Raw genomic sequence first — 15,964 nt, 5'->3', positions numbered from 1 at the left:
TGACCCAGAGCAGCTCACACACCTCCTGGGCTCCATTCTCACTCATCAAAGTGATCGGCTCTACCCCCCAGCGCCTCTGTCTGCCTCTCCCTTCCACTTCCTCGGGCAGGGCCACCATCTCCCGCCTCCACTCCTGCCCTCTCCCCCCAGCCCATCTCCACTCAGCAGCCAGAGTGAATCTAATAAAAGGCGATTCAGGTCCTGCCATCTCCCTGCTGGTGCCCCATCCAGACCCTCTACCCTGCGAGTTAAAGACATTTGCCTTTTCTTCCTTCACAGGCTTAAGTGGAATCTTTTATTGTAGAAGAAAATAAAGCCTATAAAGTTTATTGATTTGAAAATACACACACTCTCGTGGCTTTCCATGTTCCACTGCTGTTGGGACAAAGTCCAAGTTGCTCACCTGGTCCACACAGCCCCATGGGGCCAAGGCCCTGGCAAACCCCTCTGCCTCACCTTGGGTCACTTTTCCTTTCTACTCCAGCTACGCTGAGACCACCCACCTCAGGACCTTTGCACATGCCATTCTCTTAGCCTAGAGCACTTTTCTATCTTTTCACCTGGTTAATACGTAACTCACCGTTCAGATTTCTCAATTGTTTTTTCCTGAGAGATGTCTTCCCTGCAACTGCTTTCCCCCCAACCCCTGCCTGGGATGAGCTCTTCAGACATAAGATCACACAGTATTCTGCTCAAAATCAGAAATCTGTGTAATCACCCAAGACCATTTCTGTGTGCTCACCATTCTATACTCCGCCTGGCACATAGGAGTTGCTCAAAAAATGGTAGTTACCACCACCACCAATCTTCCCATATTTCCTTAGATTCCAGGCCTCTAAGAACCTGTGTTTGGGAATGTGCAAAAGAGGCCACATGCAGGGCTGAGAATACAGGCATCAGCAGCTGAGGGATGTGGGTTCTAAGTCCCTGAACCTCTCTGAGCCTTAGTTTCCTCAGCCAATTAATCTGAAGATGAAATACGTCTGACACGTTGGTTACAAATGTCCTCACTATGACTGGTCGAAGTCTCAAGACTCCCCACTTTCTTTTGTACCGACTTCCCCCACCAAGCAATGTTCTGATGGCTGAAATGACAAAACAAACGGCCCACAACAGTGCCGGCTCCAGAGCGGACGTGCAGTAAGTCAGGGTTGCCCAAGTGTGATCAATCACCCACCAGCATCAGAATCGGGAAGCTCACTGGAAACGTAACTTCCTGTCTGTACCCTACTCCACACAGATGGAATCAGAGTGCGTGTACAACAGCAATGAAATGTGCCTTTGTCACTGGGGTCCCTGAGGACTCACACACACTTGGGCTTGAGAAGGGCTGCCACTAATACAGCAGAGTCATACTGTTACCACCCACCTGCAGAAGTCCTGGGGCCCTGATGAGAAGCCCAGAGGCTGCGTGGATGGGGGTCGGAGCACCGGTCACCAGGAAGGCCCAGCCTATCATGACTGGTCTGCTTCCTCACGGCTTAGAAATGTGAGCACAGGCCTTGGAATTAGACCAACTGAGGAGCAAATTCTAGAGTATTTGCTTAGCCGTGCGCCCATGGATGTGCAGCTCAACCTCTCTTTGTTGCCTTCTGCAGGCTTAAAATGGTGACAGTTCAGTCAGTTCAGTTCAGTCGCGTCCAACCCCATGGACCCCATGCAGCACACCAGGTCTCCCTGTCCATCACCGAGTCCCAGAGTTTGCTCAAACTCATGTCTACTAAGTCAGTGATGCCATCCAACCATCTCATCCTCCGTCATCTCCTTCTCCTCCCACCTTTAATCTTTCGCAGCATCAGGGTCTTTTTCAATGAGTCAGCTTTTCATATCAGGTAGCCAAAGGATTGGAGTTTCAGCTTCAATATCAGTCTTTTCAATGAATATTCAGGACTGATTTCCTTTAGGATTGACTGGTTCGATCTCCTTGCAGTCCAAGGGACTCTCAAGAGTCTTCTCCAACACCACAGTTCAAAAGCATCAATTCTTCGGTGCTCAGCTTTCTCTATAGTCCAACTCTCACATCCATACATGACCACTGGAAAAACCATAGCCTTGACTAGATGGACCTTTGTTGGCAAAGTAACATCTCTGCTTTTTAATATGCTGTCTAGGTTGGTCATAGCTTTTCTTCCAAGGAGTAAGCGTCTTTTAATTTCATGGCTGCAGTCACCATCTGCAGTGATTTTGGAGCCCAGAAAAATAAAGTGTGCCACTGTTTCCACTGTTTTCCCATCTATTTGCCATGAAGTGATGGGACTGGATGCCAGGAACTTTGTTTTCTGAATGTTGAGCTTTAAGCCAACTTTTTCACTCTCCTCTTTCACTTTTATCAAGAGGCTCATTAGTTCTTCGCTTTCTGCCATAAGTGAAGTGTCTTCTGCATATCTGAGGTTATTGATATTTCTCCCGGCAATCTTGATTCCAGCTTGTGCTTCATCCAGCCCAGAGTTTCTCATGATGTACTCTGCATATAAATTAAATAAGGAAGGTGACAATATACACCCTTGATGGACTCCTTTCCTGTTTGGAACCAGTCTGTTGTTCCATGTCGAGTTCTAACCGTTGCTTCCTGACCTGCATACAGATTTCTCAAGAGGTAGGTCAGGCGTTTTGCAGGCCTAAAATGGTGACAACCAACCTCTAATTGCTGAGGTTGTTGGAAAGATCTGAGGAAGTGCGTTATGCAAAGCACATCTCAGGTCGCTGGGGGCGGGGGTTGGTGCAGGGAAGTGCGGAGAGCTGCAAAATGAAAGAGGAAATCCGTCACCGTCTCCTTGTGCCTCCTCTGCCGCCACAGGAGCGCTGGCGGTGGAATCTGTGCATCCTTCTCAGGACTGAAGTCCTGGCCATCAAGAGAGGGCACAGGCTCTCCACTCACGGCTGGTCAATCACCCACCACCCTGGTGGAAGCGGGAGGCAGCAGGGTTTGAGAGGACAGGAGCAGGGGTTGGATGAAAAAAGGCTGGACAGTTGCCCAGGGCCCACTCAGTGGCCCAGGACCCGAGGAATCACATTTCCTAAGGCTCACAGTGTAGTGGGGCCAAGCCAAGACAGACTCTTTAGATTTAAATTCTGGCTCTGCCTGGCTAGCGAACTCCTACTCATCCTTCAAGACCCAGCTCAAAATAATCACCACCCTGGGCCAAATCAGTCATCCAGCCTTTAAAGGCTGTGGCTTCTCACTTGTTGCCAGTTGACTTGTCTGTCTCTCCCACAGGCCTGGGAGTTCCTTGTAGGGGGCGGGCAGAGATACCCCCATACCTGGCACAGAAGATGCATTCAGCAAATGCTGATTCAGCTTGAATTCCAACTTTTTTCAGCCTTCTGAGTTCCCTTCCTCTCCCTGCTAAACGCCTCTATTCTAATCCCGTTCCTCTCCCAGATACAGGCCCTTTGTTTTCCAGGGTTTCAACTTCCAGATCCCTTTTTCCTCAAAGACACCAGCTCAAGCCAGAGCTGATGCTTAAGGGAGGATATACAGAAAGACCTCGTATTAACTTCTTAACTTTTGCTGGCAGCAAAGGACTCCCACAGAAGGGGAAGCAGTCAGGGTCCACAAGAGTGTTCTTTCCCTTCCTGAGCCTTTGTCTCCCCATGAAGCAGCCGCTCTAGACGACATCTAAGTTCCCACTTGCATGTGGCTCTCATGAGACCGTGAACTCCCAGGCCCTGCCCTCCCTGTGGCTTCCCTCCCCACCCCCCGGGGAAGCCCAGTAACCACCACTCAGGGGCAGAGGAAGGTGAAGGACCGCTTTCTCGCACAGCTGCCTCCTGCCTCAGACCAGCCCGGGACACCCAGGAACCACAAAGCCCCAGGATGGCCTGGAGCCGGGCCATTGGAGCTGCAGCCTGTGGCGGGGGAGGACTGGGAGCCCTGGAAGCCATCACTTCCTCCGCCTCACTTCTTGGCAGGGCGTGAGGAGGGGCCTTTCTTGCTCCATGTCCCTGGGTCCCCAGGGCCTGGGGTGCTGGGAAAGGGGTCCCTCTGGGAGGACCCGAAGCTCACTCTGGAAGGCTGAGTTCAAAGGCAGGTCTTAAGACCAGTCTCTCTAGCTCCAGGAGTCAGTTCTCTGCCCACCAGGCTCGGCTGCCAGGAACATCTTTAGCACCTGGGATGGCCCTATCACCTCTCTCCCCTCTGAAGTAGCTGCTCAAAGCCCACGTCCTGGCGTAACAGAAGCCTCCTTTGCCCATACGACAGGTGAAAGTGGCTCCTACTGGGCGCTGCCTCCCTGCCTCACTCCTGCCCCCTCCAGGCCATCTCCCCACACAGCAGCCAGGGCCTTCCTAAAGCCAACTGCATCCCCTCCCTGTCTGGAACCCTGCAGCAGTTTGCCATCACTCTGAAAAATGACATGCCGGACTTCCATGGTGGCACACTGGACGGGAGTCCACCTGCTGACGCAGGGGACACACGTTTGATCCCTGGTCCAGGAAGATTCCACATGCCGCGGCAACTAAACCCTGTGTGCCATAACTATTGAGCCCGCAGGCCGCAACTACGGAAGCCCAAACGCTCTAGAGACTGTGCTCAGGACAGAAGAAGCCACGGCAATGAGAAGCCCACACACCACACTGCAGAGCGGCTAGGCCCTGCTGGCCACAGCCAGAGAAAGCCCACGCCCAGAAAGGGAGACCCAGTGCAACCAAAAATAAATTAATTAATTTAAAAGAGGAAATGCCAACTCCCCCACCACCGAGCCTGACAAGGCCCTGTAGGACCTGGCCCCTCCACACCCACCTCTTCCTGCCCACTTCCCCCTTGCTCCTTCCATCCATCAGCCTTCCAGCCACTCATCATGTGCCCAGTCCCATCTCTGTCTCAGGCCCTTTGCACCGGCTGTCCTGTTTGGAATTCTCTCCTCTCCCTGCATCTCTGCCTGGCCGCCCCCTCCTCATCCTTCCCCAGCAATCTAGAGTTTCCCGTTCCCCAGCTCACAGCCTCATCCCCGTGTTCCTTTTCTCTCCTCTCTCTGATAGGCTCTTTCTGGTTGACTGCTTTCCTGTTTAAAATCTGTGGCTCCTTCTCCTAGAAGGCAGCTCCTTACAGGTGGGGGTTCTGCCGCCCCCACCATGAGGCAGGACCTCACTTCAGCCTTACCACCCTGCAGAAGAGGATGCAGTCACTTGCCCAAGGTCACAGAACTGACAGCGGCAGGATTCAGATCCAGGTTGGCCCTGTTACCTTTGCAGAGCCTCCACGGGTGGGGGCCCACCAGGGGCCCCCTCTGGTGGGGTGGGGGGGGAATCTCATCCAGACAGGAGTGAGTCCCGAGGAGGTATTTGGGGAGGGTGCCAAGAATGAAGAGACAACCCACTTTCCTAAAGGGTCCTTCCTTGGAGATTTGGGACACGGGGCACCGGAGGTGGAGAAGCAATTGGGAGCAGATGCTCCCAGACGAGGGGAGCCCACCAGAAACCAGGGAGCCGCAGAAACCTTCAATCCCCACCATGTTTGGGAGAAGCAGAAACTGAGGACCAGGGAGGGAAGGGACTTCCTAAGGTCCCACAGCCAACCAGTGGTAGAGCCTCATGGCCCGGGGTCTCCAGGGCCAGACTCCCGCCCTGCCCTGAGGACTGAGGGGCTCCTAGACAAAGCTCAGGATCTGGGCAGAGCCCCTGCCCAGAGCAGTCAGGTCCTGAGGCCATTGGCATAGGTCTGAAGGCTTAAGACAAAGCAAGGACTCAAATTTCATCTTTCTTTAAAAAGACACTCATTAGGCAGATTTTCTAGGTTAGGCCGTGGGCCCCGGGCAAAGAGGTGAACAGAGCCCTCCTTGGAGAATGTGTGGCAGTTTCTAGGAAGCACACAGCGACCCTCCGACCGGGCCACTCCTATGACCCGCCCAAGAGACAGGCAGGGGAATGTCACCGCCGCCCCAACCTGAAATCAACTCAAACATCATCCACGGATGTGCACGTGTACATCCACCCAGCAGCATGTAACAGAGCCCACAAAGGCATGAATCCTGGCAACAGCTCAGAGGAGCTACAAACATTCAGTGCTGACGGCAGCTGAAGGAAACCAGACTCAGGCGTACATACGTGTGAATTCACGCAGAGTTCAGAATCAGGCAAAACAGAGCGACAGAAGAGAGGCCAGTGGCCCCCTGCAGCAGGGTGATTGACAATGGAACCTCCCATGGGAAGGGGGGCACATGGGAGCTCTCTGGGAGCAGCAGGAAGGTTCTATATTTTGCTCTAGGTGGTGGTTGTGTAGGTGTGTACATCTGTGAAAACTGAGCTGCACAAGTGTGTGCATCTTGTGTAAATTATGCCACAACTTTTGAATTTCATATTCATGGCTGTGCTGGGTCTTCGGTGTGGTGTGTGGGCTTTCTCTAGTTGCAGCAGGCAGGGGCTTCTTACTGCAGGGGCTCCAGAGCACGGACTCAGTGGGTGTGGCCCACAGGCTTAGCTGCTCTGTGGCCAGGTGGGCTCTCAGCTCCCCAGCTGGGGATCGAGTCCATGCCCTGCACTGGCAGGCGGATTCTTAACCACAGGACCACCAGGAAAGTCCCTCTGCCACGATTTTAAAAAATGCACACTCATGCCCTCACGAAGCACCCTGATAAGCAGGACCAGCGAGTGGTTCTCGTGACCACAAAAGAGGCTGATAAAACAGGCTGAGCCCCCTGGATATGCCAGGAGGGGGCTGGGTTCTTCTGAAACAGCATCTGATACAACTGTTTCAACTGGAGTACAGAGCAGGCGCCAGCATCTCCATACTAAGAGGCGAGGAAGACGAAGCTCAGAGAGGTGACATGCTGTCCCAAGTGAGAGCACGAAAAGCGAGGGAGCCAGGCTGGACCCTGGCCCACTTCTGCCGGCTGGCAGCTGCCCCCTCCCTGCCTGCCCTGCCCCACGCCCCCTCCTCTCCAGGCCCGGAGGCAACGACGGCCCCTCTCTGTACTGGACGCGAAGCTCCTGTGAACTAACCGCTTCGGAAATGCATCCATCCTCCCCTCTGCTTCCTCCCTCGCCACAGATCGCTGAGGTGGGGGGGTGGGGTGTGTGTGTGTGTGCGTGCGTGTGTGTGTGTGCGTGCGTGCGTGTGCGTGCATGCACGCGAGCTGAGGTCAGTCCTGGACCTGGGGGTGGGGTGGGGTGTGTGTGTGTGTGTGTGTGTGCTGAGGTCAGTCCTGGACCTGGGTGTGTGTGTGTGTGTGTGTGTGTGTGTGTGTGTGTGTGTGTGTGTGTGTGTGCTGAGGTCAGTCCTGGACCTGGGGGTGGGGTTGTGTGTGTGTGTGTGTGTGTGTGTGTGTGTGGTGTTAACCCAGGGGTTTTTTCAACTCCTGGGTTCCCCCAGCCCAAGTACTAGGAAGGTTTGAGGTTACAGTTCCCACCCTTAGTTCTTGTTCCCAAGTGACACAGCCCAGTGCCTGGATCCAGAGGATTATCAAATGTTTATTTGGAACAACAGCCACCACCACCACCACTGACTCACTTCTTGTGTTTATGTGGGTTAGTCGCTCAGTCGTGTCCGACTCTTTGTGACCCCACGGACTGCAGCCTGCCAGGCTCCTCTGTCCACGGGGATTCTCCAGGCAAGAATACTGGAGTGGGTTGCCATGCCCTCCTCCAGGGGATCTTCCCAGCCCAGGGATTGAACCCGGGTCTCCAGCACTGCAGGCAGATTCTTTACTGTCTGAGCCACCAGGGACGCCCCACTCACTTCTTATCTTGTGCCCCAAACTCTGCTCATCAGTGTGTCATCTTGTTAATCCTCACCAGTGATCCTCCAAAACATGTCCGTTAGCAGCTCATTTTACAGACTGGGGAAACTGAAGCTCAAAGGGGCTGACTTCCCACAGCCTCGCAGGGAGGAAGTGCAGAGCTGAGATGGAAACCCCGGTCTGGCCAACTCCACACCCATGCTCTGGACCAGAGCATCACGCTTAGAATCCTGCATATCACGGCTGAAAAGGGCCCCTTGAATCAGTCTGTTCCAGCCATGCCATTTTACAGATGGGAAAACTAAGCACGTCTTGCGGAGGGCCGCAGGCTGAAGCTACATCTCAGCCCTCGGCCTTGCCTTCGGTGACCAGCTCAGGGCAGGCCCACACACCTGGGGGCGGGCGCGTGGGAGGCAGGCTCCAGTTCCAGGCAAGCTAAATATTGACGGCGGTGTTTACCCTGTAACCTGACTCCTGCCTGCTGCCCAGCAGAGGAGGGGAGGAGCTGGTGGGGAGGAGCCTGGGGAAGAGGAGGGTCTGTCTTCTGGGTCAGGGGCCGCTCCTCACACTCAGGGAGCATGGTCAGGAGGCTGGGGACGTCTCCAGCCAGGGGCTACTGGGAACCTGGTCCGGAGCCCCCAGGGCAGTGCCGGGAGCTGGGAGATAGGGGTCTGGGCTGGGGAACACGGGCCTGGGTTTCAGCCCTGGCTTGGCCACCTGTTGGCCATGGGATCACGGGCAGGTGGTGAAGGGGGTGGGCGGAAGGACCTCACCAACTGTCAAGTGCTGGGCAAAGGTGAAAGGTAATCAATATGTCGGCCTGGCCAGCGTCCAGCCCCGACCAGCTCCCAGGGCCTCAGGCCACTGCCCAACAGTCCCATCCTCGTCCCCAGGGGTTTTCCCAGGAAGGCCGTTTCTGCCAAATCCAGTGGCAGTGTGGGACTGAAGCCAGAATCTTGAGTAATCAGGAGGCTGCTGCCCGCTTACAGGTCCTAACTCCCTAACTGGTCACTGAGCCTCCGCCTTCCCAGGTCCGTAATGGGGATGAAGCTGCTCCCTGCAGTTGGTGCAACGGTCACAAGGGTGACATGTAAGTGCCAGGCACATGGTAGACGCTCATGTTACCCTTCAGTCTTTCCTCCTATAAACCAGGGCTGTTGAATTAGGTGGTTACTAATCCCTCTTTAACACAAGTACTTCAAGATTTTAAGGAGATCGAGCAGCCAGGCCCACCTCCCTGAAGTTGGATCCTCCCTCAGCTTATTTCCTGAATGTTTTCCAGAAACTTGCTCCTCTGTTTACATCTGCCCCTCACTAACTCCCCCACCAGGAGGCCTGTGGGGAGAGGGAGCCTTTCTAAGGCTTGTCAGTGAGCTGAGACAGGCCCAGGCACCCCACCCTCAGGACCACTGGGGAAAGGGCAGGACCCGCAGGTCTTGACTCCCAGCGGCCCCCTCTGGCAGTGGGGGTCAGTCAGCACTGGTTACTCATTAAACTCTGCCCCCTGCCATACTATACCTCTTTCAGTTCAGTTCAGTCCCTCAGTCGTGTCTGACTCTGCGACCCCATGGACTGCAGCACACCAGGCTCCCCTGTCCATCACCAGCTCCCGGAGTTTACCCAAACCCATGTCCATTGAGTGGGTGATGCCATCCAGCCATCTCATCCTCTGTCGTCCCTTCTCCTCCCGCCCTCAATCCCTCCCAGCATCAGGGTCTTTCCCACTGAGTCAGTATCTCCTTACTGTCCTCTCTCCAAAGCCTAGCTCCTTGGAAGCCTTCCATTCCATTCACTGTGGCCCGAGGAAGCAGTTCAAATGCCACCTCCCCTGGAAAGCCTTCCCTGATGCACCCCCATGGCCAGGGGGACCTTGAAGCTGCATCCCCATTTTCTACCTTGTTTCAGAACTTTTTGGAAACTTCGCCTTTCTCCTCTGTTAGATCAAAGTTCCTGGAGACCTGCTAGTTATTTGCATGAAAGCATGAGAAGAGGAAGGTCCACGCCCACAGGGCAGGGGGCTCTGGGAGACCTCTTGGGCCAGACCCCCTCCTCGGCGCACTGCACACCCTGGGCAGCATGATGGGAGTGTGGAGTAGGGTTGGGGGGCAGCAGCGGGTGTTCAGACCACTGTGGTCTCTCCTGGGGCCGCTCCGGCGGTCTCCTAATGGGTTTCCTGGCCTCCAGCCTTGCCCTTTCCCTCCATTCTCCGCAAAGCAGCCTCTGCGATGATCTCAAAAATGCAGACCTGACCACGTCACTCCCCTCACTGCCCTTAGGATCCAGCCCCAAATCCTGAACCCGGCCCTCCCTGCACACGTCCACCCCAGCCACCTCCCAAGCGTCATCTTCTGAGCCTGCAGGCGAATTAACTCCTGAGAGCATCAAGTTTTGTCCCATCTCCCACTTACTGCTTCCCCCGCCTGGAATGCTCTTCCCGGTCTCACCCATTCTTTAGGGCCACAACCTTCATGGCATGTCCTCTAAGGCAGCCTTTCTCTGGCCCCAGGTTGCCCTATCTGTGCCACAGCACCCTGTGTGTCTCCTTGGTAACAGAAATCACACTTGTAATTTCCTACTCCATATCTCCTGATTGCCAGACTGAAAAACAGACCTCCCAGTCTCATCCACACTGATGCCCACTGCCCCAGCTCCTGGCACTATGCCAGGCATACTTTTTTGGTGAATGAATGAATGGGCGGACAAATGAATGAATGCAGCACTTTGACCAGGGCAAGGCGCTTACCTAGTTAACTGAAAAGAAAAAATTGAGGGGAACAAAAAGTCGTAAACATTTGCTGATGGCTCCTCCCTTGTTGCTGTCACCGCTGACAGCAAAGTGTGGACTTTGGCCAAGCTGTTTCTGTCTAGGCCAAGCCTGCAACTTTCTGCTGAACCCACCCCTTAGCCCTCCTACTACTTAAGTCCGGCTTCTCCCCTGTATAGGGCTTGGTCTCTCCAATTCCATCTGGGAAACAATGTATCTATTCTTTAACAAAAGTTAATAAGGTGCCTATAAGCAATAACCCAACAGCACAGTGGCCTGGCCACCCTGGGGAAAGATACTTTGTACTCGGAACTCCCTGCAGACTGGCTCAGGGGGCCTGGGGCTGGCCTCCCATCCTCAGTCAGTGATTTTGTTGTTCCCACGCTCAGTCATGTCCGATTTTTGCAACCTCATGGACGGCAGCACGCCAGGCTTCCCTGTCCTTCACCATCTCCCAGAGCTTGCCCAAACTCATGTCCATTGAGTCGGTGATGCCATCCAACCATCTCGTCCTCTGTCGTCCCCTTCTCCTCCTCCCGATCAATCATACGTTCCCTCAAGTTCTCAACAGTTTGTGAAGCATTTCTATGTCACGTACTCGGTGGAATTGGCCTGTGATCCTGACAAGGAGCAAATCTGCTGCACTTGGCAGGAAAGGGGGCGCAGAGAGAAGGAACAGCTGACCCAAAGTCACGCAGCAAGTGGGTGGTACACCCAGTCTTGACCCTTGGGAGCTGGACCCGGTTCTCAGCTCAGCCACTTACAGTAAAAATGACTGCCGACCCTCCAGCTCAGCCCCTAGTTGGGAAGCTAAAGAAACATTCTCAGGGCTCCACAAGAGCAGGCTGGGCTTCCTTCCCCCAACCTGTCTGTCTGGGAACCCCCCAGACATCCAGGAGGTTTGTGCGTGCTCTGGTACCATCTTGTTGTGTGACCCTGGACAATGTCCTTTGCCTCTCTGTGCCTGCTGCTGGGCAGTATAAGGACAACCAGAGACAGGAGGCACAAAAAGCCTCCTGAGAACCCTCATCTCCCAAGCCTGCCGGTGAAACCTCTGAGAACAGCGCTGACTCCCTGCCAAGGGGTTAGAGACCAAGGTGGGGAGCTGGGGACCATCAAGGAGATGGAGGCAGGACACAGGAAACAGCCCACGCGCTATCCGAGCAGAGCCCTGTTAGGAACCCAGGGGCCAGGGGAAACTTGGCAATGCTGGCAAGAACGCTGAATTGTTTAAAACCCGTGGAGCAGGAGAGCCAAGGAATAAACACTCTAGCAGCCCTGAATCACCCCCACCTCAGGAATGAGCACAGGGCCTGGTGTTTAGGAGAAACCAAAATGACAGGGGCCGAGGAGCCTGACGTCAGCCTTCTTCCCACCCGCTCGCAGTGGACCAACTACCCACCATGGAGCTCTGGCCTCTCGGCCTGCCCCAGCCTCCCACCATCCAGCCCCTGCAGCGTCCCCTGCCACCTTCTCCTCTCTCCTGCCGCTCTGGTGCCCACATGCCGAGCAAGCCCCACTGGGCCCTTTCCAAGAGTACTTCCCACCCTCCCACGCCTCTGCTCACACAGGTGCCCTGATCTGGGATGTTCTTTCCGATTCAGATGCCACCTGCTCGGTGAAGCTTTCTCCCACCTCTCCATCCAGAAGGAGCCCTCCCCTGGCAGCATTGCGCCACTTCTCCTAAAGACATGCCACCTAGCCTGAGGATGGTGTGGACATTTATGGACTAATGAAAGCCCTCTTTTTTTTTTTGGCCATGCTCTGTGCCATGTGGGATCTTAGTTCCCTGACCAGGGACTGAACCTGGGTGCCCTGCAGTGGAAGCGCAGCCCCTAACCACTGGGTGGCCAGGGGAAGTCCCATAGAAGCTCTCTTACCATGGTGTTTATGACCATTGTTTTCCTCTCTTGACAGGACTTGGCGTATAGAAGAGCTCAATAAATCTTTGTTGAATGATGAGCTAATGCCTGATTTTCTAAGTATCACCCTCCCCTTTTTCTCCCCACATGGTAAACTTGAATCCTTCTTCTGTACTTAGCAAATAGGTTAGATGTCAGGCAGAACTTCCCACCTTGAGCTTAAGGTTGTATCAGAAAGGAAACTAAGCTGTATTCAAGTAAAGCCCTCTTGCTGGGTTGGCTCACCAAATCTGTACACCATCCTTGAGAGATAAGATATATCATCTCATTTCACAGATGAAGAGGAAACAGAAACTCGGAGGTGATGATGTCACCTGTCCCTCTGGGGAAGTACAGCAACCAGAATTCAAACCCAAGTCTGTCTGAGGACAAAACCAGGGGTCTCTCTCACAGGCTGGAAGGTTGTAAGGCTCTGAAAAGTGTCACCAAGGCAAAGTGACCTCTCCTTCTTTAACTGATTTTTGAGAAGGATAAATTTCTCTTTCTGAGTAACTAAGGTCAGGGTGGGCTTGGAGGCAGAGTGGATGATGATATGAGCTCGAAGTCACCCTATTTTATTTCCCATATACTGAGACCTTACATCAAGTGCCGATCCACTTGGGAGTGAGCACCCTGCCACTGCAACTGTTCAAGAAGGGCAGTCCAGTGGGGAGGTTCCTGATCAAAGAGGTAGGTTGGATCCAAGATGGTCTCTAAGCACCTCTAGGTACAGAGTCAAGTCATAACTTCATTCTTACTGACTCTGGAGTGGCTCGTGGTGGTGCAGGGGAGGCAGACACTCCTGGGCGAGAAAAGAGGGGACTGGCTTGAACGGAAGAAGAACGGGATATTCCGTGGGACTGGTAGCCACCATCACTGACTCATGCCCTCCTCAGGCCCTACGCGGAGCCCTGTATCCACTCCACAGGACACAGAGCAGGACTTGAGAGAGAATCGGAGGGGCCTGCCCTTGGAGAAAACAAGCCACGGAGAAGGAGGTGGCCTTGGCCTCCATAATGGCAAAGTGGCCACCAGGCCCCAGAGAGGCACTGAAAGATCGTGGCTTTCCTTCCAGAACAACCCTCCTCTCTAAAACAGCCTCAACGAATTCAGCCTGACCAAACGGATTTCTCTCCGGGGACTTCAGAAACACCGCCACCCACCTCCCCCGCCCCCCCGAAGTCCCCACGTCCCTTCTCCCTGGTGCCACTGCCCATCCGAGTCAGTGGCCTCAGCAACCCCTCCGATGAAGACCCATTACTGGGACATGCTGGGGAGACCAGATCGCTGGGCTTAGGGGCCCCCAGGGGCCCCTGGTCTCTGGCAGCATCCACTCTCAACCCTCAGAGCATAGTGGATCCGCAGTCCCAGGGCGCCCGAACTACTCCTCCGAAGCTCTCGGCGCAGCCACCCACCACGCTCCAAGCCGAGCCCCAGCCCCAGCCCCGCCTCAGAGTCCCGGGACACTCAGGTCCTACCGAATCCAGCACTTCGGATGGTCCCCGACCCCCTTACGGAACCCGCCGAGGGTCTCCAAGCCCAGCCGCGTTCAGGGACTTCCGGACGCCCCAGCGCAAAACCACACCAAGGGAGCACGAATCGAAGCGGCACCCCGACCCCTCCAGCTGCCCCCGACGGAACAGAGCGCGGCGCCGCAAGGCGAGCCGAGCGCGGCCCGCGCGCCCCCCGACTGCACGCCCTCCCACAGCCGCAGCCGGCACCCAGGCCCCCCGCGCGCCGGGCCGGCCCCGAGTCCCACCCGGGCGCCGTCGAGGCGGGCCGGGCGCGGCACTCACCATCGCTCGCGCGCTCCGCTCCGGCCCCGCGCCGCGCTCCCGGCCCCACTCCCGGCGCTCGGCCGCGCTGCCCAGACGGCAAGGCTGGGCCCCGGAGGGTGAGCGCGGCTCGCGCTACGAGCCCCGGGAGGCGGGCCCGCCGACGGGCCAATGGCGGGGCGCGGGGGTGCGGGCCCGGGCGGCGCGGCCAATCACGCCCGGGGCCGCCTCCCCCGCCCGCGCCCGCGCCTTAACCCTCGGCGCGCCGGGGCCGCGGCCAGGGGGGCCGCGTGCGCACCCCCGAGGGACGACTCGGGCTGGGGCTCCGGCGCCGGGCGCGGGCTCCAGACCTCGCCGAGATCCGGCTCGGGGCCGGCCAAGGCCGGGGAGCCGCTCAGCTGCGTTCGTTGCGCGGCGCCGGGAGCCTCGGCGACCTTTGTCTTCCTGCTTGGTGCCTGCACGGAGTATGAGCCAGGACATTGCAGCTGCGCGCGCGCCCGTGTGTGTATAAGAGTGAGAGGGAAGAGAGAGAGAAAGAGAGGGAGAGAGAGAGAGAGTGTGTGTGTGTGTGTGTGTGTGTGTGTGTGTGATGGATCCCGTGCGCGCCTATGTGTTTCTGTGTGACGGAAGGCAGAGACTGACTATGAGGGTTTGTTACTGCGTGCTTCTATGTGTGTGTGTGTGTGTGTAAGAGGGAAGGAGGGTGTGTGTGTGCGTGCGTGTTTACGTGGGCTGTGCGTGTGGGGGTGGGTGGGCTGTGTGTGTGTGGGTATGTAAGAGGGAAGGAGGGTGTGTGTGTGTGTAAGAGGGAAGGAGGATGTGTGTGTGTGTGTGTGTGTGTGTGTGTGTAAGAGTGAGAGAGGCTTGAGAAGAGGCGGGAAGGAGCCAGAGAGGACTGGTGCTTCTCCACACCTGCACTGGTCTGTATGTCAGGGAAGGACTGTCTCTACATGTGATTGTGTGATTGCCTGAGTGAAGGAAGTGTGTGTCTGTGTATCTGTATGGTGTGTGATCTGTACTCTTGGGCCTGTTGTGCACACACGTTGGTGTGGTAGAAAGACATTCTGTGTCTCAGCTGTAAACAAGTAGAAACCAAACCCTGTGGTTTTGTGGTGTAGCCTGTGCTTGTTTGCATGTGCAGACCTGTGAGGGCCGTGGCTGTTATTTGGTACAACTGTATATGTAACCCAGTTTGTGAAAAAGAGAGAGAAAAAGATACAGCCAGAGTGTTTTGTCCATGTGACTTTGTGATTGTGTTGTGTTGAGAAAGAGAAATTAATGTGGGTTAATTTCTATGGTCAGTGGATGGTTAGGAGAAACAAAGACATTCCAGAGGACATGGGGGTTGGGGCACTGAAGGATGTATATGAGTTCATGAGGCCAGAAGGAAAGACCTGGAGAATCTTGCCAAGCAGCCATGGGGGACAGAGGTAGATTTGGGGAGGGGGAGGAGCTGGCCAGAGTGACTCTGCAAAGGAGAGGTCTGGGCACACGGTGCCAGGAGCCAAATGGGACCATGGGACCTGGGCAGTGTATGTGGCCACCTGGAGGGCAGGGAGGGGGCTGGGGAAATAACTCTCCCTGTTTCCATTCAACAGCCTTCTGAATTCTCCAGCGTGGAGGGAAGCAGACAGGGAGGGGGGCCACTTGCCAGAATTCACAAAGTTTGTTGAGTGCCACGGATTGAAAGAAGGCAGAGGTGGGCCCTGCCCTGAAGGTGACCAGATCTTCTCTGGACTGAAGGTCTGCGCCTTCTCTCCATCCTGGAGGACTGGTAACTTAGACTATCAGCTGCCCAGACCATTCCTGGGAACTGCATCCTAATGTCTGGAGGGACATTCTGAGATC

General features: G+C 55.5%; 1 protein-coding gene across 1 annotated transcript in view; it reads right to left on the bottom strand.

The window, feature by feature from the left end:
* The window catches only part of ECE1 (endothelin converting enzyme 1), a 123,542-nt gene extending 109,292 nt beyond the window's left edge, over positions 1-14,250 (bottom strand). The window contains exon 1 of the mRNA XM_052636197.1: positions 14,138-14,250. Coding sequence (XP_052492157.1) covers positions 14,138-14,140 — 3 coding nt within the window. The 5' untranslated portion in view covers positions 14,141-14,250. The remainder of the gene's footprint in view (positions 1-14,137) is intronic.
* Positions 14,251-15,964: the final 1,714 nt, after the last annotated feature.

Source organism: Budorcas taxicolor, chromosome 2 (assembly GCF_023091745.1).
Source record: "Budorcas taxicolor isolate Tak-1 chromosome 2, Takin1.1, whole genome shotgun sequence".
Taxonomy (NCBI): Eukaryota; Metazoa; Chordata; class Mammalia; order Artiodactyla; family Bovidae; genus Budorcas; species Budorcas taxicolor.
This window is presented reverse-complemented; position numbering and strand designations above follow the sequence as displayed.